Here is a 25,791-nt window from a genome sequence, read left to right as displayed (position 1 = left end):
TTGACATGAAATGCCTCAAACGCCTTTGGTAGGGACTTGAAGACCAGCTGAACAATGAACTTTTCTGGCAAAGGCATGTCCATTGTCTTAAGCTTGTTGGTCATGTGGCTCATTTCTAAGATATGTTCTCTGATGCCACCGCCAGTGTATTTCTTGGTGATAAGCTGCTCAGCAAGAATGGCAGCTTAAGTCTTGGAAGAACCAGTAAACTGACTTTTCACCTTTGCTAAATATTCCAACGTGTCTTGTCAGCATCATATCTGGTCATAGCAGAGTCATAATTCTTCTCTCGGATAGCCCAAGCAGCAGCTTCTTCATTTTGTGCCCTTACGGGCTTTTCTGGTTCTTGTGGAGCAGGTGTTGTGATGGCCAAATCTATATTGGCCATCGCCTGAGCAGGTACCATTTCCCATAGTTGTTGCCATCTAGTTCAGGAATGACATTCACATAAGTCATAGCATTAGAGCCTGAAATTTGAATTCAAAATTTGTGAGGACAACAATAAATGCATGTATCAATTTAACGTTGGTCAAAATTAAAAATATGCGATAATCTGTGCATTAATTCCTAATCACCGTTGGGCAGAAAAAGAAATAATGCATATAAAATTCTGAACAAAAATTATAATATTGCAATATCAACTTTGGTCAGAAATTACAATATCATAATATACTGAAAATTCTGAAAATATAAATTCTATATGCATGTATATCAATTATCTCGTTGGTTCAAATTAACATAGAGACAAAATTTATTCTTTGCAGTGGAAACATGTAAAAATTCTAAATATTCAGAAGCTTAATTCTGTAAATTTCTGCTCTGAAATAATACACATTGGTGCATTTATTCGCAGAGATCAAATTCTAATCAAATTCATCTAAAATTCATATTCAAAAGCTTCTGAAAATGAAAAAAAGTAAACGAATTCCTGTTCTGATTTTCAGCCCAAAAGGCAAAAACTGGCCCACGGCCCGCGCACGCGGCGCACACCCCCGCGCCCAGGCTGCAACCAGGGCCTGGGCCGAGAAAGTGCCCCCCCCCCCCCGCCTGGGCTGCTTCTGGCCCGTCGGCCGCGCGGCGATCCTGGCCGTCGGATGAAATCCGACGCCTCTCTGCGCTTCTCGCACGGACAAAACCGGCGGCCGGCGTTCACCCCCTCAAACCCTAGCGCCATTCTTCCTTTCCTCTCCATTCCTTCCGCCCGCGACTGAGGAGCAGCGGCCGCCATGGCCGGTTGGAGAGGAAGCAGCGGCGCCGCCGCCAGCCCCCTCGCCGGCGAGCGCGCTTACCCGAGCGGGAGCGCGCCGCCGTCGAGCGGCCTGGCGGCGGTGCTCGAGCCCGCGCACCGGATCCGCGACGGACCCAGGCGAGCGGCAGCCCGAGGTGGTTCTGCAGCTCTGTGCGCACGCCGGCGAGCGGCGGCGCGTGGCTTCTGACCCGCACGCCGCGAGCGGCGGCGGCCGGAAGAGATAAAGATTCTCCTCCCCGGGTCACTTTTCTTAGGGTTAGGGTTTCGGTTCTGATTTTTTTCTTTTCGATCCGAGATCGAGTCATGATTCTTTCACCTCCTTCTAAATTCTGGACATAGATCTGAGCAAAAAAGACCCCAAGAACTTCGATCTACATCTAGATCGGCGAATGATACCAATGTTAGATTCTAATCTTCTCTGTTTCTGGACTAGGATCACATTTAGTGTATGAATCGAATCTAGGGGTACACATTCTGAGTAGATAATCAAGAGTTCATGGCCCTAGACTAATACAAAATAAAGGAGGGAGAGAGAGAAGGGCGCAGACCGTCGGTCGGCGTCGAGGCGGACGAGCTGTTGCCGGCGGGCGCCATCGCGTCGATGGAGTCGAGGATGGAGGCGAGGAAGTCCGGCTCGTTGAGGCGCTGATCCGGCGGCGACGGTGGGGGGCGAGGGTACCGGTACACTTCGGGCCTGTACCGGCACTGGCCGGGAATGGCTGCGGCGGTGGGGAACGTCGTGGCGGTGCTGGGGTGCTTCCCGTCGGCCTCGCGCTTCCCCAGATCGGTAGGGTTTGTGGGAGAGGGGTTTGGCAGCAGTCAACTTGGGTATCCGTGCCCCGGCCCCTCTCCTATTCTATATAGCGTAGGCGACGGGGGCCCACCAGCCATAATGACTGGGCGTCCCCGATCAGGGCGCGATCAAAGGGGATTTGGCCCGATCTTTGGATCGGGCCCGGAGATCATATCCAACATAAATGAATTGAATATGTGGTCACCTGGTGCTCGCGTCGCTCGCCAGGAAGCGTCGTGGCGCACTGGCGCGCGAGCGTAGAAGTGGATTCTCGATTTGTCGCCCTTCGACCTGGACATATTAAGAATCACATGTTTGAGTGCCAGTCAAACCATCATATAAGATGAAATATTCTTTTATTATTGGAACAATTATTCCAATTCAAAAAAAAATATTCTGCATTCAAAAAATATTTTTCATATAAAATATTGTCCAAGTGTGATCTTATTTTGAAATTTCATCGCAAAGATCAAAGTGGTGCAGTCTGATTTTAATTTAGTTAACGGTTTTGAAAAATATGATTGTGTGACACTTTGACTGTTACTTACACATGTGACTCGTAACAGCCCCCCTCTGGGCACCCTACAGTGACTTGAAGAACAAAATATATTTATGTTTAACAGACACACTTCACTAAATTAATCTGGAAAAACTACATATTAGTTCATCATCAGACTTTATAACTATCGAAACGTCTTACGCAAAAGTTTAGAAGTCTGATCCAAATGTGCGTAGAGATCATCCAAATGTGCGTAGAGATCAAAATGGTTAAGACAAAAAAAAAAGGAAAGCTATACAACTATACAGCTTGCAGCCATAAGGTTCTTAGGCCGCTCGCACCTGGTCCAGTAGCCCGTCCCGTATCGGCTACTGGAGTATGCCTTTACTGTAAAATCACACGCACCGGGTACAGTAAATTCATCTACTACCATCCCAGATGGTCTTCGGCACTGGATATCCAGTGCGGTACGGCAGCCAAGATGCTAAATCGTCTGTGCATGGGCCCCCTTCGTCCTTCTCGCCCGTCCCCAACCGCCGCAGCTCCGCGCCCCCGCCCCGCCCCGCCCCGCGTCCGAGCCACCGCTGGGGCACGACGCCAGAGGAGGGGCGCGAGAGCCACTCCGTCGGAGAGGGGGGAGGCGGATCCGGCTGCTGTGGATCCGCCATGGAACCACCGTGCCCGCCTTTGCGGGCTCCGCCGAGCTCGAGGTCGCCGGAGGGAGGAGGCTGCAGGACCCACCGAGCAGATAGAGGGGGATCCGGATCCGGCCGCCGCCATGGCCCCACGTGGCCACCCGCCATGGTGCGCCACAACTGAGGCAGATTTGGCCACTGCAGGCATGGATCCGGCGAGGGAGGGGGAGGGAGGGGCGTCGACGAGGCGAGGAGAGGCAGAGGCCGGTAGGAGATCCCGTCATCGAGCCGGGCTGCCATGTTGAATCGAGGGAGACGGCATGAGGGCAGCACAGGCCCGCAACTCCGCTCACCATGCACGCGGCTCCACTCGCCACGCTCGCACCTCCGCTCGGCCGGTGAGCTTGAGGCCGGCGAAGCTCGTGGCGAAGGGAAGATGGGCATCGTGGGCTCGCGGAGGGAGGAGGGGCGCCGGCGAGGGGCGAGGCAAGGCGAGGAAAGGGCGAGGAGGGGCGCTGGCGTGCTCTGTGCGGAGAGAGAGAGGGAGGGGCGGGGGCGTAAAAGAGAAAATTCTGACCTGTGATGACTTTGTATTTTGCAAGATTCAGGGGGAGTCTCCTCGTAATTATAACCTGTTAAGTACCATATTGCACTCTTTTTTATCATTTTTTTCCTCAGGGTTTTTTTATATAAAAGTTTTTAATGAGACAATATCAATACAAGAAAATATATATCATGTCTCCAATTTTCCCCATAGGGTTTTTTAAGGAAGATATCCAAGACATATAATGTCATATCTTCTCCTCCGCAAGGGGCTGTTTAGAGGATATCAAAGACATACTTTGCTCTCTAAAATCTTACGGGTTTGTGATTGAGCGATGACCGTATATGCCATATCATTTTCTTCTTATTTTTCCCACTGAGTTTGAAGGAGTTTTAATGGCATACACATATATATTTGCTTATATTTATCCCACAAGATTTTTGGAGGAACTTTTTATTTTATTGTTTTCAAGGTTCGGATTCGATCAAGGGGGAGTGTCAGAAATAAAAAGAGTGATCTCACCCGATGATTCTTACATCTAACTTTTGTTCTGCAATCCTCAAAAAAAAACTTTTGTTTTTTTGGTGGAAAAAAACTTTTGTTCTGTAAATAAAGGACCACACGAGTTGTAAACCTTTTGGATAATATATGCCTATTCATCACAGGGGCGGAGACAGGGGGGCGGGCAGGGGCCTGGCCCCCCATGATCCCCAAATTTACACTACAAATTTAAATTTTGATTAAATTTTTATATAAATTTGTATGGTTGGCCCCCCTAACAATGAAAAAATCACCATCCTGACTCCGCCCCTGATTCATCAATTCCAATCTATAGCTATGTTCGGATGGGCTGTTGATCGTGTCCGTCAGCGCAGTCCTTGCCTACTCCTACTCGACCCGATGGAGAGATCAAACACTGCACGCATGCATACAAAATCACAACTCTGCGCGTGCATGGATGGATCAAAACACCCGACGACGACGATGGCGTCCACCGCAGGAGGATCAGGATGCCCCGACCTTCCGCCGGACCTCCTGGTAGCCGGTGTCATCGCGCGCCTCCCGTTCCCCGGCGACCGCGCTCGCATCTGCGCCGTCTGCCGCGCGTGGCGCTCCGCCGCATGCCGTCACGTGAGCCACCAGCAGCCCCCATGGATTGTGCTCCCGGACGGCTCCTTCTGCACCACCGGCCGCGACGGCGCCTTCTTCCCCCGGATCCCCGGCCTCCCCGACAACGCCACCTGCCTCGCCGCTGCCGGCGTCGGTTGGCTCGAGCTCGACTGCACCGACGACATGTTCCGGCGCACCCCCTTCTGGGACAACTACTGCCGCGAGACGGGGACGTTCGTCGTCGACGCCAGGCCGGACGTCAAGCACCGGCACACCTACCTGCTGCACAACCCCTTCACCAACGTCACCGTGCCGCTCCCGGAGCTGGACGCCATCATCGGCCATGTCGCCGAGACCTTCGAGGTCCGCAAGGTGCTCCTGCGCTCGTCGACGAATCCAGCTGATGATCTTGTCACCGTCACGACCAGCAGCTCGGACTGCAACATCATCCTGTGCCGCCCCGGCAAGGGTGCGCTGTTAGTTTGATCTCCACTGGGCCAGTCCAACGACTGGGCCAACCTTGACTCGTGTCCTGATCGGGGACGCCCAGTCCAAGATGAGGCTGGTGGGCCTCCATCGCGCAGCCCTATAAAGTGGAGGTGGGGATTAGAGGCTCTGGTCACGACGTTCACCCGCGGTCACTATTCCTACCATCCTAACCCTAATCCGATCCAGAGGGATGTGCTGCTGCGACGGGAAGCCCACTGACGCCACCGTCCTCGCCACCACGAGGGCGTCCCCGACGCTGGACGCCACCGAGAGTCGCCGGACGTCCCTGCGTCAACCCCACCAACACCGGCACTGCAACTTCTACATCGCCCATCGCTGCCTGTGCGCTGCCTCCATCGCCGAACGAGGTCACGCCGGAGTCGTGGATGGCAATAGCAGTGAGAGGTATGTCTCACAGTAAAGCAAATCCCGCCGATCTACTCCTAGACGTCCCAAAGATTCTAACAATGGTATCAGACGCCTCGATCTAGCGAGTAGATCTCGGTTGGGAAAAGAATCAGAAAGAAAAAGACAAAAAGGAAAGGGAAGAAGAACATTTCGATCTCGAATCGGATGTTCAAACCCGAGCCGAGTGGGGAAAGAAGATTCGGCTTCGAATCAAATAAACAGAGACAAAGAGACAGTCAAATCGATCTTGAATCGAAACAGAAAACAAATCGACAGTCAATCCCCTCAAAGCAACTGAAAAGAAAGTAGATCACGGCCGCCACCTCGGCGCTAAGCGAAAAAAAAAACACCGAAGGCACCGGTTCGCCGGCGCAGCACCGCCCCGCGCGGGATAGCTGAACCCCGCACAACGCCGCTCGCCAGTGTGGGGGCCACAGGGCGCCGCCGGCCTCGTGTGGAGGTGAGAACAACAGAAAGGAAGGAGGTTCAGAAGTCCAGGCTCGGGGGTCAGCGGCCATGGCACGACGGGCGGACCGAGCCGACTCGATGGCATGGCGGCGCTCCGGCACTGTGAAAAGGACCCTCCGGCCGAATCAGCTGAGAAGAGAGGGAAGAAAGGTCTTGCGCTTGCGTGCGAGCATGGCGTGGCTATGGGCGGCAGCAGGGCCGGGTGACGTGGTGCCATAGACGCTGGCCGCGGCGCACCCGAGAGAGAGGAAGAAGGGGATTGATGCTAGGGTTTGACGGGGAATCGGCCGGTGGCCGCTTTTGTTCCCACGAGAATAACGGGTGGCCGTCCGATGCCGATCGACGGCCAGGAGCGGTCGGCGGTTGAGCACAGTGGAGCAGGCCACGCTCAATTGGGCCGCGGGCTGCGCGCACGGGCCGCGCTTTAGGCAACCGTGCAGGCGTATGGCGCTGGGCGTGTACCAAGAAAGGGCCGCGGGCCGAATTTGCAGTATGGGCTGCAAAGCACAGTAAAGAAGGTTTATGGTTTTCTAATATTCAGAAGCTTTTTGAAAGATGTTTTTGATGAATTTGATTATAGTTTGATCTCTACTCAATTTTGAGCTAACGGGATAAATTGTTTAGAGAGTAAATGAGTACAAAGATACTTCTGAATATGGAACTTTCATGTTTCCACTGCAAAGTAAAAGTCTCAACCTCTATTTAAATTAGAACCAACGGGACAATTTAAATAGAGAAAAAAAAAGATATTGGTTTAAAGTTAATTATGATATTGCTATTTTCTGACCAACATTGTTGATAACAATATTATAATTTTATTATGATTTTAAGTTCAATGTTATATCTCTGATTTTTTTTTTGCATCAAAGTGATCAATTTTTCAGAGAATAGAGAAGGACAAAGAAAAGCTTATGAAAGAAAGAAAAGGTCTCCGCTGCAATAAAGAAAGATAAACTCAGATGAGTTTTCCCTGTGGGAAAAGGCAGCCTTTAAGTTTAAGGTTAAGAAAAGTTTCCACTATTGTAAGTCAAAGAAATGTTGTTTTGGCACCATTTTGCCATTGTAAGTGTCAAATTGAGCATTAGTTTGCTCTTAAAAGAAAAGAAATTTAAAGTTTATTATGATGTTGTCATTTTCTGACCAAAGTTGATGATGACAACATTATAATTTTTATTCTAGTCATATGTTCTATTTCTGCCCAACGGTGATATAGAATTGAAAGTAAAGGAAAGTTGTATATTTTAATTTTGACCAACGTTAAATTAAGATATACAATTCTTCCCAAGTAGAGAGAAATTAACAGACAAAAAAAAATTGATTCCGATCAACTCTACAGATAAATTTTTGAGGTTACTCAGCTGTATAGTTGAGGTTAAGAAAGAAAAGTGATTGTTCCATTCTGACTTTTAGTTGATATGGAAAAGAGATGCAACTGTTTTCGAAAAGGTTTTGGTTTCTCTCACTGAAGTTTTGCGAATATTGAAATTCATTAAATTTTTTGATTAAATTGGAACCAACGGGAAGATTTAAACAGGAAAGAAAGTATATGTGCATGTTTTAGTCATTGTAACCAAAGTTTTATCACTATATTATGTTTTTACCTTGGCCTTTAACAGTAAAGATAATGGTTGAAATGAGTTTGATGCATGTTCAATTTAACCAACGTTGAATTAAACATGCATTGCAAATACCTTTGAAGTTTTAAAGTTTTATACCGCCTGTCGGAAAAGTTTTGTCATTTGTGTCACTTATATCCTGCTTGAAAGGAAAAGTTGTGATGTCTCATGTGCTACTTGAGTATCACATAAAAGTAAAAAAGTCTGGGGGAGCTTTTAAAGTTATCCCAGCAATTTTCATGCACTACTATAGTGGCAGGTTGGATAGTGACTTGAAAAGAATTGAAGGACAAAAAGAAAGTTGTATGCGAACCAAAATTGCAAGCATGACTTGCAAAAAGTATAGCAAAATGAAGAACTTGATGAATTCTTGGAAGTGTAACAAATGAAGAACTCTGAGGAGCTCTTGAAAAGGAACGAGGAAATGTACTCCCATTATTTTGCATGATTTGATCATATGAACAATGTTCAAGTAATGAAAAGGCTCCTCGTTCACAAGGGTTAAAAATAGTTTCGAAATTATGGCAGCAAAGTTTGTGCCATATTTCGAGGGGGAGAAAGTTTAGAAAGACAAGAAAGATTAAAATTTAGAGAGAATTTCCCCGCAAAGTTAAATGCGATGCATTTTTAAAAGTAAGGATGATCTATTAAAGTGAATATGACCGAAAAGGGAGTACAACGGTCATAATGTTGATACCCTAACCATAAAAATAAGCAAGATTCTTGGAGTTTTTTAGCTCTAAATAGGAAGAAAAGAAAGTTGAGCCTCAAAACATCCGAAAGAAAAGGTGGTGCTTAAAGCAAGGTGGTGCTTAAAGCACCCTTTGAGGCTTGTAAAGAACAAACCCAAACAAAAGTTTGAAGATATTCCATCTTTGCAATAAATGGGATGATCTGGGGGAGTAAAGTATGCCGAGAACTAAGGCTTGAAGAGAAGTGGGACTGTATATTCACTCCTATGATTCAAGCACTGAAATTGTCTCAACATATGTTTTGACATTGTATGAATGTCATAAATTGAGTTGTCCCATTCATCGACGTGGCGAGAAGCCATGGAAGATATAATGAGATCTAAAAGTTCTAAATTTATTTTGGAACATGGAATAAGTTTCTAATGGAGCCAAGACAGTAGGCTATAATGTGTCTACAAGATTGAAATGTGACTCCGGAGGGAACATGAAAAGTTGCTAAGCACGACTTATGGCAAAAAGTTTTGTGCAAAGAAAAGAATAAGTTATAACGAGGCATTTTATTCAGTCTCATGAAAGGATTCTTTTAGAATCATAATGCAATTGATGGCATACTGCTTTTAGAATTGCATCAGATGGATGTTGGAGCAATATCTCCCGATGGAGATTTGCTCAAGAAAGTATATACATGACATAACCAAATGGTTCTTTTTGTTGTGGAAAGAAAAGAACATCGGAATACCATCTGATGAAATCAGATCACTAAATAGTGATATCTAAAATTTTATGAGAGCAAAGAAAGTTTTGGGTTTTAAGTAAAACTCAAGATGACAAATTGCAAATATGCAAAGTTCAAAGATGGGAAATTCTTTTTCCCGCAAAGTCCAAAGAAGATTATTATGATCTCTAGTTTTGATAGGAATAAACTTAGTGAAGAGTCATTCGCTCTAGGAAAGGAAATTCACTGGGATAAAAGAAAAAAGGGGGTATCAGGACATTCGCAGAGAGCATACTTAGAAAAGAGTTCTAAAGATATATAGTATGCATGCGAGTAAGCCTACGCCTGTCCTATTGTCAAGGGTAATAGTTTTGGAATTTTCAGGATTCCAGGAACCGTTATATGATCGATCAAAAGGAAAAGGTTCCATGTGCTTCAGCTGTTGGAAGCAAAATTAGTGCTCAAAAGAATTTACCCTGACATAGCTCAAGTATCCGGGACATTTTGGCAGAAGTTCAGTCCAGCAATAGATCACTGGAATGGAGTTATAAAATATTTTGCAATTTTGCAAAGTATTGTCAGCCTCATGCTAAGTAAGGAAGGAACATGTGCTTTCAAAAAGTTATGAGTAAAAAGAATTAAGTTTTGGCGAGTTTAGTGAAGCCCACAGTAGTAGCTAACACTCGCGTTTGGAGTTTTATTGTGGAAAAGCTCCAAAGCAAAAAAAAAATTAGTTGTGATATTGTGGATTGTGTACCCAAAGTTTAGCATTATATGAGGCTACAGGACAGGCAAAATGGTTGAGGAAACCTTTACCCAGAATTGATAATGGTAGACAGCAGCGATATACCATTCGAATGTTTTCACTCCTATATATGACAACATGTCAAGTGTGCTGCCAAACACTTTGACGGTGAGTTATATGTTGCAAAGGAGAAAATCTAGAATCATATGAAAGTATTGAGCATCAAAGTATCAAGCAAGTGCTTGCGGATCCGCTTACTAAAGGTCTACCACCCAAGTCGACATGGGTTTTACGGGAGGCTATGATTTCTGGATTACTAAAGGGCCCAAAGAAAGGTTAAGGTCTTGTTTCAATACAGAAAAGTGTATTGTGGCTGTTAGTCTGGCAGTAAGTGATAACTGTCATGATGAAACACGCCTTACGTACCAATCTGCAATGAGACGAGGACCAAGAGCAAAACAAGTAAAGAAAAAGTAAAGCGTTAAGTCTAAGTTAAATAGTTTAAAGTACAAAGGTGAGATCAAGGGGAGAATGTTAGTTTGATCTCCACTGGGTCAGTCCAACGACTGGGCCAACCTTGACTCGCGTCCTGATCGGGGACGCCCAGCCCAAGATGAGGCTGGTGGGCCTCCATCGCGCAGCCCTATAAAGTGGAGGTGGGGATTAGAGGCTCTGGTCACGACGTTCACCCGTGGTCACTATTCCTACCGTCCTAACCCTAATCCGATCCAGAGGGATGTGCTGCTGCGACGGGAAGCCCACTGACGCCACCGTCCTCGTCACCGCGAGGGCGTCCCCGACGCTGGACGCCACCGAGAGTCGCCGGACGTCCCTGCGTCAACCCCACCAACACCGGCACTGCAACTTCTACATCGCCCGTCGCTGCCTGTGCGTTGCCTCCATCGCCAAATGAAGTCACGCCGGAGTCGTGGATGGCAATAGCAGTGAGAGGTATGTCTCACAGTAAAGCAAATCCCGCCGATCTACTCCTAGACGTCCCAAAGATTCTAACATGCGCATGTGCTGCCCTACTTGAGGGTCATTGACGTCGCCTTCTTGGGAGACGACACGCTATATGGGATCACCTCGGGCGACGAACTCGTCGCCTTCCATCTCGGCGAGGACGACGACGGCAGACCTCAGGTCACCGGGTTTAGACTAGTCATCGTGAACCCAATGGCTGATTATTATAAGAAACATTCGTGGAGCTGGCCTGCAGGCGATGATGACACTACTGGTGAGCGTAGTGAATATGATGGTGGAGAGAAGGATGGCAGCAATGAGGAGCCAAAACATGAGGACGAGGCACCGAACCAAGACAAGGATGGAAACAAGGAGGAGGAGGAGGACGAGGCAGCAGCAAATCCAGAGGAGGAGGAGGAGGAGGCCGATGACGAGGCAGAAGCAGCAGACGCAGAGGAGGAAGTGGTGGTGGTAGACTACACCAGCTTCGATGCCGACGACTACGAGGTGAGAGAGGGCGACGATGACGATTGGGAGCTGCGGTACCTGGTGCCCTACGAAGCAAAGGACGAGACGTATACCGCCCGGTACCTGGTGCCGTCGCTGAGCGGGGATCTGCTCTTGGTGAGGCACCAGCGCCTATTGTCTCCGTATTCCGATTCCTACACTAGCAAGGTTGAGGTCTTGAAGGCGGATGTCATGGCGGGCAGGTGGATTCCGGTCACCGCTCACGACGGGCTAGGCAAAGGCGAGGCGCTCTTCCTCAGCCGATCCTTCAGCAAGTCCATTCGTGCGCACGGAGATGTCGAGGAGGGCCTGGTGCATTATTTATCTAGCCATCTGGACGATGTGTTGGACACGAGATCGTGGACTATACGTAACATGACATTTAGGTAAGGATGGATCTAAACATCCGAATTCTTAAAACAAATTTGATATTTCAAAATAGATATGCTTAAAATTTTATGCTAATCTTTTTTATATTATCAAGCATATTATTACACATAAGAATAAAATTTTGTATACATTTTTTATGTATTATTTGCTCCCTACAATTAAAAAGGTGAAAAAAGATTCGTATCCGTATCCGATCCGTATTCGAATTTTTATATCTATTATTTGAGAATATATATGATAAATTTGAGGTTTAGTTTTTATGAATCTTTACAAGATTAATGTTAAATACAAGGCTATGAATTTACATAGTAAATTCTATATCTTATTTATCCATAATCGAAGAAAAATGACCAAAAATCTGACATCCGAATAGACATCCGAATCCATCCTTACATTTAGGTGGCCAAGGCAGCGGAATCGGGCGTATGACAAGTGGGAAACATGGCTATTCCCTCCAGAGTTAGTGCTTTAAAGTCTCGTCGTTGTCTATTTACTGCACCCTGTATCTATATCTAGCATTCTAGCTATAACTATAAGAGTAACACGAAAATATTCATGTTAAATTCAGTGTGCTGCCGATATAATTATTCTGTGCAAATAATTAATCTGGTTGGTCGCCTATCCATCCGAAACAGGAGGTTCAGGCCTAAAAAGGACAAAACCTCCGTAGAATTGTGCATCAAACGTATGCCTAGGTTCAGGCATTATACATTTTATTCATAAATATATAGGGGACAATGCAATTCTGGTGCACAGAGGTGCGCAACGTGATAAGCCTTTAGACATGCTTATCAGTGGTTATCTCCCTGGGCGGATTGTCTTTTTCTTAGTATGTATACTCATATGTACAATATCTGCGCTGCTGTTTAACTTAGTTGGAGATGCCTTTTCAGCAATGCTAAACTTAGCCTGTAGAAGAGGGGAGCTTGAGGGCTTGGTCCCACATTTGATAGACAATGGCCTTTCACACCTGCAATACGCAGATGATACAGTAATATTCCTCAAGAACTCACAAGTTTCTTTGAGAAATTTGAAGTTCATCCTATTCTGCTATGAAGCAATGTCTGATATGAAGATAAATTATGAGAAGAGTAAGGTATTTGTGGTGGGAATAATGGAGGCTGAACATCTAAATATTGCAGAGTTCTTTGGCTGTAAGTTGGGAGTTTGGCCCATGACATATCTGGGAATGCCTGTGAGTGTCAATAAGATTAGAAAAGCTCAACTCAACTTTGTGGTCGACAAGGCACAACGAAGACTGGGATCTTGGAAAGGTGACACACTATCAACTGGAGGGAAAGCTGTACTGCTGAACTCTTGTTTATCCAGCATACCGATGTACACAATGGGGGTGTATCTGCTATATGAGGGGAACTATCAGGCCTTAGACTCCATCAGGAAGAAATTCTTTTGGCAAGGCACAAATAAAAAGAGGAAATATCATATGGTAAAGTGGGAGGCTCTTATAAGACCAAAAGATTTTGGAGGTGTAGGCTTCTTGGACATCAGGGCAATGAATATTTGCCTCCTGGTTAAATGGATTACAAGACTGGAGAAGAGGGAGGATAGTATTTGTGTGCAGTTACTTGGAAAAAAGTACTTGGGTGATAACAGTATTTTCCAGCTGATGCGGACCTCCGGCTCCCAGTTCTGGAAAGGTCTTCTCTCAGTTAGACATTGGTGCCAGCGGGGGAGAAAAGTGCTAGTTAGAGAGGGTAAACAAACCAGATTTTGGATAGACCTGTGGCTTGGAGATTGCCCCTTTTTTTTTTTGACAGCCAAACGGGGGGGGGAAAGTTTCCCCACCTGATTTTCATATTTCATTCATTTGACTCATGAGTCAGATTGTACAGCAGAAATGGGGGTAGGGGGGGTTGAAAATATGTTACAGATTGTTACATGGGGGAAAACATGTTACACCAGGACTCGATTACTCCAGCGTCCGCCCTAGGCAGGCGCCATGCCCAGAGGCGCGCATCTTCGTTGCAGTTGCGCAAGAGTCGTTGTAGGCAAGGCTCGGCGCCGTCTAACACGACCCGGTTGCGGTGCTTCCAAATGTTCCAGCAGCATAGGAAGAGGAAAACCGACCCGTGGGGATTTGGGGCGGGGCTTGATGCTGTGAGAGATTGTAGTGTTTCGACGGTTGCATGTGCATTTAGCTCGAAACCAACTTGTCGCCAGAAGGCCGCCGCCACTGGGCAGTGGAAGACGATGTGGTCCACTGTCTCAGGGTGATCTTTGCACAGCTCGCAAGTGTCATCCGTGATGATAGACTTCTTGAGGAGGTTGCTCCGGCTCTGGATGCGTCGTTGCATGAGTAGCCACACGAAGAACTGGACTCTGGGCGGTGCCCGGTTCTTCCAAACGAAGCTAGCGAACTCACAGGATGGAGTGTGGGCAGCCATGAGCGCCTTGTACAGCGACGAAGTGTTCAAGTTCCCGTCGGGCTTCTGGAATTTCCAGACCCTCTCATCCTCGCCGCTGCCAGGTAGCACAGTGGCGAGGAGCGGGGCCAAGGCAGTGTAGTCAGCTGTAGCGGCTATTGTTCTTCTGGACTGGAGGAATTGGTCGATCCCGAGCTGCAGCACTTCTGCGACCGTGGCATGCGGCTTGGTTGCGTGGCTGTGTAGAGTTCTACCAACTATATAATTACTGCAGAAACCCCAATGCTTCCATTCACGAGACCCTTGGCACGGGATCTGTACAGATTGACTTCAGAAGATCCTTGAATTATGAGGAAATGAACGAGTGGGTGCGTCTAGTAGAGTTAGTAAGTCAGGTGCAACTCACCCGGGGGAGAGATGAAATGCAGTGGATTTTGGAGAATAGAGGCCATTATACCACTAAATCGCTGTACAGAATAATGACCTTTGGCGGCGTGAAAGATGTGCTGATGGTGAAAGTGTGGAGATGCAAAATTCCCTTGAAGATTAAGTTCTTTCTCTGGATGGCCTTTAATGATAGAATTCAGTCAGCCGTACAACTCAAGAAACGTAAATGGGCAGGCCCGGAGGAGTGGAAACTGTGTGGGGCGAGAGAAACAGTGGACCACATCCTCTTTGAGTGCCCTGTTGCAACCGTTGTGTGGATCCTTATCAAAGATGTCTGTGGGCTTTTGCGGGCCTCAACTAACTGTACTGATTTAGTAGAGATATTGACTCATAGAAAAGTGACACGCTTCGGCTCTCTTTTTCTCTTTCTTTGTGCAGGTGCGCTTTGGGCGATCTGGAAGACAAGAAACGACTGGGTCTTTGAGGACAAACTCTTGCAGAATCCTGTGGAGCTGATCTACAAAACAAGAGCGCTCCTGCTGAGCTGGAAGATGCTGCTCCGTCAGAAGGACTGGACGAAGCTGGATGAGTTGCTTGGGGCACTGATGGCAGCGAATGCCTGATCTAGTTGGGTCCTAGAAAGTTGTGTTGTTCCAAACTTTTGCCTGTAGCCGAAGTAGAGTTAGCCCGTTCCTGCCCGCTGTGGTTTTTTGTCACAGCCTGAAATTTTTAAATTTCAGGATGTGATTAAAATTAAAAATAAATAAACAATTTTCTTATAGTTTTAAATTTTTCCCAACATTTATTTTCTTTACAGAGAATTTGGTGTAAAAGAAAATAAACATTGGTTGTTTTCCAAATTAAATAAGGTTGTTTTTTTTGTGTGTTGCATTCATGCTGCAATGCATTGTTTTATTGTTTGTTGTTCGGTTCAAATTTGAATTCTCTGAATTTGAGTTTGAATTGAATTGTTTGATTTAGTTTCAAAAATGCAAAGTCTTTTCTTTTTCCTCCCCTTGTTTTCAGCCCTGCCGGCCCAGCCCACCTCCCTCTCCCTTTCTTTTTTCTTCTCCCGCGGCCCAAACTCCTCCCTTCCACCAGCCCACTTTCCTCTTTCGGCCTAGATCGGCGCCCCCTCCCCTCTGCCGCCGACAGGCGGGCCCCGCCTGTCGGGGTCGTCTTCCTCCCCGTGGGCGACGCGGACTCAGGGAGTCCGGCCGCCACACGCCTCCCCGCGCCGCGCCTTGGCCCGCACGCCAAGGATCCCCTACGGGCCCTATAAATAGCGCCCGCACGACCCCTTTAGCCTCCCCTAGTCGCCGCCTTTTCCCTCGCTCAAACCCTAGCCGCCGCCGCGCCATAGTTGGAGCTTCTCGGAGCTCCGCGTCGCTCCGCCGATCCGCCGTTCCGTCGCCTATCCTCGTCGGCCACGCAACCCCGGAGCTCCGCGTCGTGGTGAGCAACGTCCAGCCGTTTTTCCCCTCCTATCTCCCTCAGTTCCGCTCGCTTGAGCTCGCCGTCGCCACTGTTCCGCTCCTCGACGCCGCGTGCCCCGGTCCGGCCTTCCCTTTGACCACCGAACCCCAAGATGAGTTCCCCGTCTCTCGCTCTCACTCCCAGGCCAAACCGCGCTCGAACCCGTGCCCGAAGTGCCGATTTTAGAAACTCCGGCGACCCCCGCCGCCGCTCGCCGTCGCACGTCGTCGCCGGCTCCGCCCAGCGTCGAGCCGAGCCGCCGTTCTGCTCGACGAGCCATATGTCTGTCTGCAGCCGAGCCATCCCGCCAGCCGAGCCGTGAGCCGACGCCCGAGCCGCCCCGACCTACTGCGCGCCGTCGGATCAAGATCCAACGGACGAGATCCAATCTAGCCCGAGTCAATCCAAACATACCGGTCAACCCTTGTACATTTTTCAAAAGAGCCCCTAGGATTTTAGAAAATCAACCCGCCGTCCTATGTAGTTGAAAAGTATTTACAAAACAGCCCTTTGTTTTATGTTTTAGACCCTGATCTTTTAGGAAATAGAACCCGCCGTCCAGGAAGTGTAGTTTTGCATGCTAGCCCCTAAAATTTAGGTTTAATTATGTTTAGGCCCCTGGTTTCTTCAGATATAGCCCCTGGAAGCCCTGTTTCTTCACAAATAAGCCCCTAAAATCTTGTTCTAGCCATATCTTTCACGTTTCAACTCCGTTTTCAGCAATTCTTGCGCTCACGTGATCCTTGTAACGTGTGCAATAGCTTTATAACCTTTTTATCCTCTGTGAGCACACTTTGTTGTGTCTTACAAATCTTTTCCGTTAGTCCTTAACCCTTTGGTTAATCGCGACTAAATCCTTACTCATTGTTTATCCCATAGTTTCCACGTCCTAACTCCGTTTTCTGTGTTTCGTGCGCCTCCGTAACCATAGCAACGAGCCCTATCCTTTAGTGCGTTCTTTTAAAGCTTTTCTTTTGTTTGGTGTATTATTCTTAGTTGTATCTTCTTGTTTTCTTTGTATGTTTGCTCGATGATTGCTCCGAGTAGAAGGATCGCCGTTAGAAGATTGAAGATCAAGAGTTCCAAGTGAGAAAAAGCTGAAGAGCAGTAAGAGTAGCTTTTCGTTGGAGAAAGGCAAGTGACCCTAACCATCTTTCTATCTATGCTTTATTCACAAGATGATATGATTTAATTGGAACATGGAGAACCACCCAAGAAAACCGTACAACCACAATACTAATGGGCTCTGGTCTTGGCTAATTAATTAGATGAACTATATGTTGTGTTGGGGTTGTTCCGCTTGGTGGTTATGAGTTTGTGTTGTGGAGCGGGTGAAGGAAGCTGCGTCTTCTGAGGGACCGCACGGCAGGGACCAACACATACATATAGGAATTCTTTGTAAAGGCCTCGTAGCGTCCCTATGCAATCACACCTCGGAAGTGTGGTATTGTGCCTGATCAGCACATATGCGTGGTTGGGTTCAAAGTTCTTCGGAACTTTTACGCGAATTGTGGTGAAAGTGTACAACCTCTGCAGAGTTAAAACTAACCGGTTAGCCGTGCTCACGGTCAAGAGCGGCTTGGACCCTCACATGATTAATAAACTTAAAGATGGATATAAATCACATTCTGGTTATTTCTTGTGGTCTTGCTGAGTACCAACCATAAGTGTACTCACCCTTGCTTACTGCTACTTAGAAGGGAAAGTTGCTGTGAAGTCTTTTGAAGATGATGCTGAGTTCTAGGCGTACGCAACCCCCAGTCGATTGCCTGTGAAGTTTGGAGCATCCGTTTCCAGGATAAGCTGTATAACTCTGATAGTCTCTTATTTGTTTTAGTTCTCTTCTTCGTGATACTGTTACTGATTATTCACTTATGATGTCTCTATATGTATGAAACTTGATCCTGGCATACATATAGCTATGCATTCGGTTTTGTCCTTAAAACCGGGTGTGACATTTTTGTAGAGAGTTTGAGAGCCTTGAGCTCCTCCTATTTAACACGCTATTGTTCGCTGGTAACCCCAGCTGGTCGATCGAAGTGTAAAACACTTATTACGCTTTCTACAAAGCTGGGTGCTGGGTGTGATGCCTTTGATCGAAAATATGTACAATATCTGAATATTCTTACAAATGCACATATTTATTATCTGCTTCGAATTTATTTCATAAATGTATTATTCAAGAAAGATATAACATAGTAGTTTCGAAATAAATAAAGGCAGTCCACCACACACATTCAGATCACTATCGGTTCAGACACAAGGAAAGCCCAAAAATACTGGACGCAGTGATAGCTAAGGGTCAAAACCAGAATAGGCACAATCATGTAAAGCACAAATTGAATTGCTCTATATATAACTTGATGCATGCAGTAATTCATAAGCAACATGATATATCTTGGAACTAGAAGAAAAATACTTGATGATGCATGTTTACCAGGACCAGAGTTGGTCTTGGCAGCAGAATGAGCAGAGAAATGAGTAACCTAATAAAGAACAAAACAGTGCACTGATCTATATTGATTGCAAGCAACAGATAGAGCAAATTAAGCATGCATGCAGCTCCTAGCTAGCTATAACTAGCTACACCCACAATGCAAAGCGATAGTGGTGCCCGGACGCTAGGAATGAGCGCGTGGAGCGGTGGTGATCTGCGATCTGCAGCTCTCCCTTGTAACTGTACTTGAGGCCAAACACGTTGAGGCGGATGACACAGGCATCACGGGGCACATTCTTATTGGCTCCCGCCACGCGTTCGACGAGGCAGAACTTGGTGGCACTGGCACCCATGTAGGCAATATTGGGTCTCATGTCCCTATTCTCGGTGTCGGCGAACATCTCCTCGTCCTTGGCCATCTTGCAATCCGGGTAGAAGCATGGAGCTGTGGTGTGGAAACTGGGGGAGATGACTGGGCAGGCACAGATGTAGCCGCCATTCCGGTGGAGGCCAACCCATGCGTCGAGCTCGCCGTCGAAGTGGCCCTGGCCGCTGAAGGGCAGGTACCAATTCCCATGGGATGTCCAGGCAGAATCCTTGGTGTCGAACGAGCAGGTGCACATCTGATTCTTGTCGTCCGACGAGGTCACGAAGATGGTGTGCCCGTTGGGATGGAGCGCGTACGAGTGGACGGAGCTGTGGAACGGCGGCGGCGGCGGCAGCGTCTTCCAGGTCCAGCCCTCGGTGGGCGCCCACGACATGGCGTCGAACGAGACCGGCTGCGGCTTGTCGAAGTAGCGGTGCGTCAGGATGTAGAGCACCTCGCCGACGGCGATGGACATGCAGCTGAAGCCTCAGGCCATCTGGGCGGGGGCGTGGGCGCCCATGGTGGACAGCGCGCCCGTCTCGGCGTCGTAGGCGAGGCCGCAGCGGTGGTTCATCAAGGCGAAGATCTTGGTGCCCAGGGCGGCGAAGGAGACGTCACTGTGGGGATCGCGGCCAACCGGAGGCTCTAACCGCACGGCCGGAGGCTCGGGAAGTGCTGGTTGTCGTCGTCGTCGTCGGAGCCGGAGCCGGAGTCGAAGCTGTGATCGGCGGCGTCGATCTTGTGGATGGTGAAGCCCTTCTCCCAGTCATCCAGCACGAGGTAGAGGTGGTTGTGAGGCCGCCGCCTCTCGTGATGAGAGCCGCCGGCGCGGTGGTTCTCGGTGTCCTGCCGGCGGCGCTTGCCAGACATCTCGACTGCGGCGACCCTCCACTGTGTTAGCGGATGGATCTGTGTTAGAGTTTCGCAAAGAGGGTACGGTCTTGGATTTGATTTTTACCGCCTACCGCTGCCGCCGCATCTCGATCAGTGTTAGAATCGGAACCAAGGAGCGAGGAAGAGGATGAGTCGGATTCTGCTTCTGCAGAACCGAATTTCAATCACGGAAAGGAATCTGTGATGTGCCTGGAGAGTCGAAGATCTGGGACAGGGAGGAAACTGTCCCAAACGTAACAAGCAAAGTTTCAAGTTTTTCACAAACCAAAAACCAAACCAGAAAGGATCTCCTAAGTCATATCAACTTTTTCCAACGTAACAAACAAAGTTTCAAGTTCCCAAACGCTTGCTACAACCACGAGTTTATTCGGCTTTACATACAAAAGCCTTCCATACAGCCAGGTTCAATATCCCAAACTGACATACTCTATTGCACCTAAACTATCCAGCTAGGCCATCACATCCATTCCAACAACTTGTCTACCATCTCGTAAAACTTGGTTACCCGCTCCACTATACAGTACCCGCACTCGACCATATCTGTCCTCAAGGGGGGAAAGAAGAAGAAGAAGAAAAAAGGACCGCAGCAGCACCTTCATGTCCTGCGCCCTTCCCTTTACTTAGCCCTGGATAGCATGAGACCAACAAAAGCATTAGAGCGACTGCATAAACGTCCAGACACAAGATCACGGGAGAACTTCCAACCCACCTAATCAGAAAGCATAGTCTTTAAGGTCCTTGGAGTCGGCCAGTTCCATCTCCACCATGCACTCCTCTTGGCTGAAAGGCGGTAGCCCGTTCTTGTGGCGCGTGTAATTGTGCTTGTGCCACCCACTCTTGCAGTGCTCTCTGTGTTGCTTGTCATCCACGAGTACGTCACATTCCTTGCATCTTTGCTGCTTCCCTTGTGCATTACCCTGGCTTTCACTTGAGATGCTCTGCTTTTGCATTGTCTCACTTATCTCAGCAACTCCGACTCCCAAAGCTATTTTCGCCCTGTTCGGCTGCACTGGTCTGATTCCGGCCGATTCACTGTAGCTGCAGTAACTCTGTAGCTACAGTATTAGTGCAGTATGCGCTCCCTCGTGGAATCGAGGCTATATCGCATGTAGCTGCTACAGTAATCAGCCGCTACAGTGACCAGCCGCTACAGTGTGTATCTTCTCACAAAAAAATCATCCGCTACAGTATCGGCCACGGCAAAAACATCCAGCCGAACAGGCTGTTTATTGATATGAAGCCATGAGGCAGGGGTAGCAGGCCCATTCTTGTATAGTTTGTGCCGCTCCCTCGTGCAGTGCTCTCTGTATAAGTTGGCCACCACAAGAAATGCTCTGTTTCTGCATTGTCTCACTTATCTCAGCAAATAGAATAGCATTAGACTCCTTTACTTGCTCTGTTTGTGGCACTTTAGCATTGTCATGTTGCTCCACAAATGAGCTACCTTCTGCAATCACTGACACAGATAACACCAATATTAATAGGGTTCAGCAGTATGAAAGGTAGGCATTTTATTTGGCTTCAACAAATGATGGCATCAGCACTGCCAAAAATGAGAGCACGAAATCAGGTACACTTGGAAATTATGGACACGGTTCGGGATCTGTCTACCTGTCACCCCGGCATTATGGTGGCCCCACCCACCATCACCCAAGTAAATTAATTGCCTAAAACACTCGATTTGGAAGGGGAGGGGGAATCGAGTGCTGCAGGTCCATCTGCCACCCGAATTTGGAACCACCTGATTTCAACCAAATGGTGCAAAATAATAACTGCACAAAAAAAGGCACTAATAATGAATACAGAAAATTCTTTGTCCTGATTTATATTCAAATCATTAGAGACATCCATATACTAGCATTGGTCATAAAGGAATTAGACAGAAACAAGTCTGATGAGCACAAATTTTAATCAATGCACATGGAAAGTCATTGCTGTTGCTGCATCTTTATCAAATAAAAAATGATTGCTGCTTCAAAGATATTTCAGGGAACAAAATTTTTTGAATAACACAAATCTAAAAAGGCAACATTCCATCATATCAACCATCATTTTTTGAATAACAATGCGCTATAATTGATTGAAAGTTATCATTGTAAATAGCATATGGAAGACCCGACACTCAGATTTTAGAACCGTTGGATTTTGATCAAATTGCTATAATTAAAAAGATTCTTAATGCATGGTCAAATTTCTGCTTTAATAAGCATTTTCATATATACAAACTCGTTAAAGATTCCAGATGTACTATGAATTTCAGAAAAGATTCTGAATGATTAAGAACCCCCAGATGACAACAAATTGAACAGATTAAACAGATATTTTGCTATGAATTCTAGATGAACTGATTACATTGATGGATGAGTGATAACCTCCAGATAACAATCAATGGGACAGATTAAAAACAACTATTTTACTGAAGGACAAATCATCATGATAAGCAGGGAATAAAACAACATGAGAAGCATGAATGATTCAGATATGCTGAAAATCTAAAGCAGGCTGCAAAAGCCTGTGAGGGGGTGTGACTAACAACAACAACTACTACTACTGATTCAGCATATCGCCAATCTCAACAAGAATCAATCATCAAAGAGAATCGGGGCGAAGCGTAAAATGTCTAACCAAAATCAGCTACACAACTGCCTAAAATTAAAAATAACGAGTGCACCAAACTAATCATGTAAATTTCAAATCAAACCACCAACCGAGCCAATTGAACTAATAGAATTAGACTAGAAGCAGGGAATCGAGGAATCATGAAATTTCCAAACCCTAATCGATAAATCCACAAACCAGTGCGGAACATAACTGAACTGATTTTACTGGACAAAACAACTGCAGTAGACAAGCAAAGAGCAAATCCAAAGGGGAACAAGAGGATCTAAATCATCAAATGGAGGGTCAAATCGCCTCACCTAAGCTTCAAAACTGTGTGTGTCGCCTCCAAGAAGTGAAACAAAGGGAAAAACAGAGTGACCCATGCTTCAGACAGACGAGTGGTATTACCCCAACATCTAAATTTCCCAGGGTGGTATTACCACATTTCTCTGACTAGCTGCCTAAAGCCTATCATGTTAGTTTTCCTTAGGTAAGCTTGCAAAGAAAAAAAAAAGAAGATTGTTTTTCCTCTGTCATTGACATTTTACTTGCAGTTGGCAGATCAACTACAAGAACTAACAGAGAGATAATGGTATTGCATGGACAGAACTGAAAACTGATGAATGGTAGTACTGCTGTTGCACCAATCTACATCTTCGAATATAATTGAACACTAGAGGTAACATGCTACTAATCCCAAACGCAAAAAGGTACCATGCTCCGACCTACTAGATCTTTTATTTAATAGCAGAACTTATTTTGGTGCAGATCTAAAGATCTGAGGTCCAATGGCTAAATTTAGCCTGCTTTGCTAAGAGCAAGAGTATCACCTCTCAGTTGTTGAGAGTTGAGACACAGGACCATATATAGGCCTCTTCCTACATAACAGATCAAGTATCACTGTAACAAACATCAATAACTTCCATACGAGGAAAAAAAAAGGAACTTATGGATCAACACACAACTTCCAAGGTAACAATGCTTTTTTATTAATTCCATTTTTTCTAGCAGGATAAAGCACGACATGAACCAGTTGTGACAGCCAGATTCAGGTGGCCAGTGGCGCATTTTGGAACAAGCCAAAACAACTTCTACATCCAGAATGCTACAGGACCGAAGTGATTCTTGTGCCTAGACACTAAGAAGGAGCGCGTGGACAGGTGATCTGAAATCTGCAGCTCTCCCTTGTGATTGTACTTGAGCCCAAACATGGTGAGATGGATCACACAGCCGCCATGGTCTCCCAGAGCTTGTCCCTCCACTCCCTCCCGTGCCACGCACTCGACGAGGCAGAACCTGCTCATGCCCACATAGGCAAGAGAGGCCCTCATGTACCTCTCCAGGCCCTTGCCGAACAATCTCTCCTTGGTTGTCTGGCAATCCAGCTGCAATGTCGGAGCAGTCGTGCCATGGCAGCTGGGGGAGGCGACTCGGCAAGCACAGATGTAGCCATCCTGGTGAAGGCCGACCCATGCGTTGAGCTCACCATCGAAGTGAGCTCGGCCGAGGAATGGCAAGGCCCATTCCCCATGCCACCTCCACGCAGAATCCTTGGTGTCGAACGAGTAGGTGCCCATGCGGCCTCTGTTAGCCGTGGTCATGAAGATGGAGCGCCCGTCCGGGTGCAGTGCGTAGGAGCTAACGCGGCCGTGGAACGCCGGGGGCGGTGGCGGCAACATCTTCCAGGACCAGCCCTCCATCGGATGCTGCGTCGCATCCCATGACATCACCTCGAAGGAGTGCTGCTTGTCGGAGAAGCGATAAGACAGCGCATAGAGCATCTCGCCGACGGCCACGGTGATGCCAAAGCCGCAGACCATCTGGGCAGGGGCATGGGCGCCGATTGCCAGGACGGCCGTCTCGGTGTCGTAGATGAGGCCGCAGTGTTGGTTCATGAAGGTGAAGATCTTGGTGCCCAGAGCGGAGAATGACATGCCAGTTTGGGGCACAGGGCCGACAGGCGACTGTAACCGCAGGACTGGTGGCTCAGGGAGGTGCTGGGCAGCATTGTTGTGCTGGTCGTCGGAGTCGAAGCTGTCAACGTCGATCTTGTGGATGCTGAACCCCTTGTCCCAATCATCCAGCACGAGGTACAGGTGCTTGCGACGCCGTGGCCTCTTGTCGCCGCCGCCGGCGGCATCTTGGTCATGTTCCCGGCGCTTATTGGACATCTGACTGACGGCAAGGTAGGGAGATCTACAGTAACAGCGGTAATCTAATTCCTTCTCTGTATTCACGAAATCAAGCTAGAATTGTGAAAAGGAGAACCTTTAATTTATACAGGTGCTGCAAGCTCTCGCGCCCTGCAGAATCTCAGTATTAGAATCGGAACTGGAGAGAGGGGAGGACTCGGATTCCGAAATCTGCCGTGACGGAGACGACGGCACCGCCAGATCAGGCGAGCTCGTTGGGTGGATCTATTGATGTCCAAACTCCGAATCCGATTAGGAATCACGAAAAGGAATCTGTGTACCTGCCGTGACGGCGAATCGGAGACGGCAGCGCCGATTCAGTCAATACCCTGCGCCGCCTCTCCTTTCTGCCGCGCCGGTGCGGCAACTACCGCATCTCATGAGTCCCGTGATGACCCGGCAGCTTGCGGTGGCGCGTGAGGGAGCGCGGCCGCCGGAGGACGGCGAGGAGGAGCCAGGGAAAGCGAGGATGCTGTTGAAGGAAGATTTTTCTTCTTCTTCTTCTTCTTCTTTCTTCTTTGAGAGGATTCTCTGGCCCAATTCGGCTGTGTTTCTTGTAGATGGGCTCAATTCTAACGATCGACCGGAAAATGTTTGTTTGTCTCCTCCAACTCTCACAAAAATCTACTTTTTCTGTCGCAACTACAAAACAATATTTGCTCCCTCTACTCTATTTTTCTCTCGCAATTAGTACAAAACAAGATATAACTCTGCTCCCTCTACTCTTTAAAATCGGACACGTAACCTCCGTAGTTGTTTTCCTTAGTGGTTTTTTATTTTTCTTTTAAATTTATTTTGGTTGAATCTTTAAAAACTCATAGTAAATCATAAAAACTCATAAAAAAAATTTAATTTTGTTGGACTCCACATGAATAGATCTCTACAGTAAAGTTTTTATTATAACTTTAAATATATACTTTTTGGAAATTAATTCATAGCTAAACTTTTCATGGTCTAATTATGGTGATCCCAAATTATTATGGTATGCTAATAGCTACATGCTTGAGCTGTAGTAAAAGGTTAATGCCCATTGGATCAATGTATACTTGAGATATAGTTACTAGTTTCTTTTAGTGGATTTTCTATTTTTTTATGTTTATTTCGGCTGAATTTTAAGGGTGTTTTTAGGGTACAATGAGCGCCCTTGTGTGGGTGCCGCACGCCATGCAGGAACTTGGCTTGAGTTTATACACATGTGCACTATCTAATTAGATAGAAAATGCTCCCCAC

The 25,791-nt window shown here is 47.1% G+C and overlaps 1 protein-coding gene across 11 annotated transcripts; it reads right to left on the bottom strand.

The window, feature by feature from the left end:
* Nucleotides 1-20,041: 20,041 nt before the first annotated feature.
* LOC120711123 lies at nucleotides 20,042-25,255 on the bottom strand. 11 transcript variants are annotated; one of them, XR_005690172.1, is made up of 4 exons: nucleotides 24,843-25,255; nucleotides 21,380-21,540; nucleotides 20,478-21,215; nucleotides 20,042-20,394 (listed from the first exon to the last, which is right to left on the bottom strand). XR_005690172.1 is itself a non-coding variant. In XM_039996538.1 (3 exons), the coding sequence occupies exon 3, from the start codon at nucleotides 24,538-24,540 to the stop codon at nucleotides 23,461-23,463; it is 1,080 nt and encodes a 359-aa protein (XP_039852472.1). In that variant the 5' UTR covers nucleotides 24,541-24,565; nucleotides 24,638-24,672; nucleotides 24,847-25,221; the 3' UTR covers nucleotides 23,335-23,460. The 11 variants fall into 11 exon arrangements, 3 of the variants coding, with proteins under 3 accessions (XP_039852472.1, XP_039852471.1, XP_039852473.1); XR_005690169.1 differs by having other exon boundaries at nucleotides 20,478-21,224; nucleotides 24,843-25,251; XR_005690170.1 differs by having other exon boundaries at nucleotides 20,478-21,224; nucleotides 21,380-21,509; nucleotides 24,843-25,251.
* Between the last annotated feature and the right edge of the window lie 536 nt (nucleotides 25,256-25,791).

This window comes from Panicum virgatum, chromosome 6K (genome assembly GCF_016808335.1).
Source record: "Panicum virgatum strain AP13 chromosome 6K, P.virgatum_v5, whole genome shotgun sequence".
NCBI lineage: Eukaryota > Viridiplantae > Streptophyta > Magnoliopsida > Poales > Poaceae > Panicum > Panicum virgatum.
Note: the sequence above shows the minus strand (reverse complement) of the source record. Positions and strands in the feature narration are given on the sequence as shown.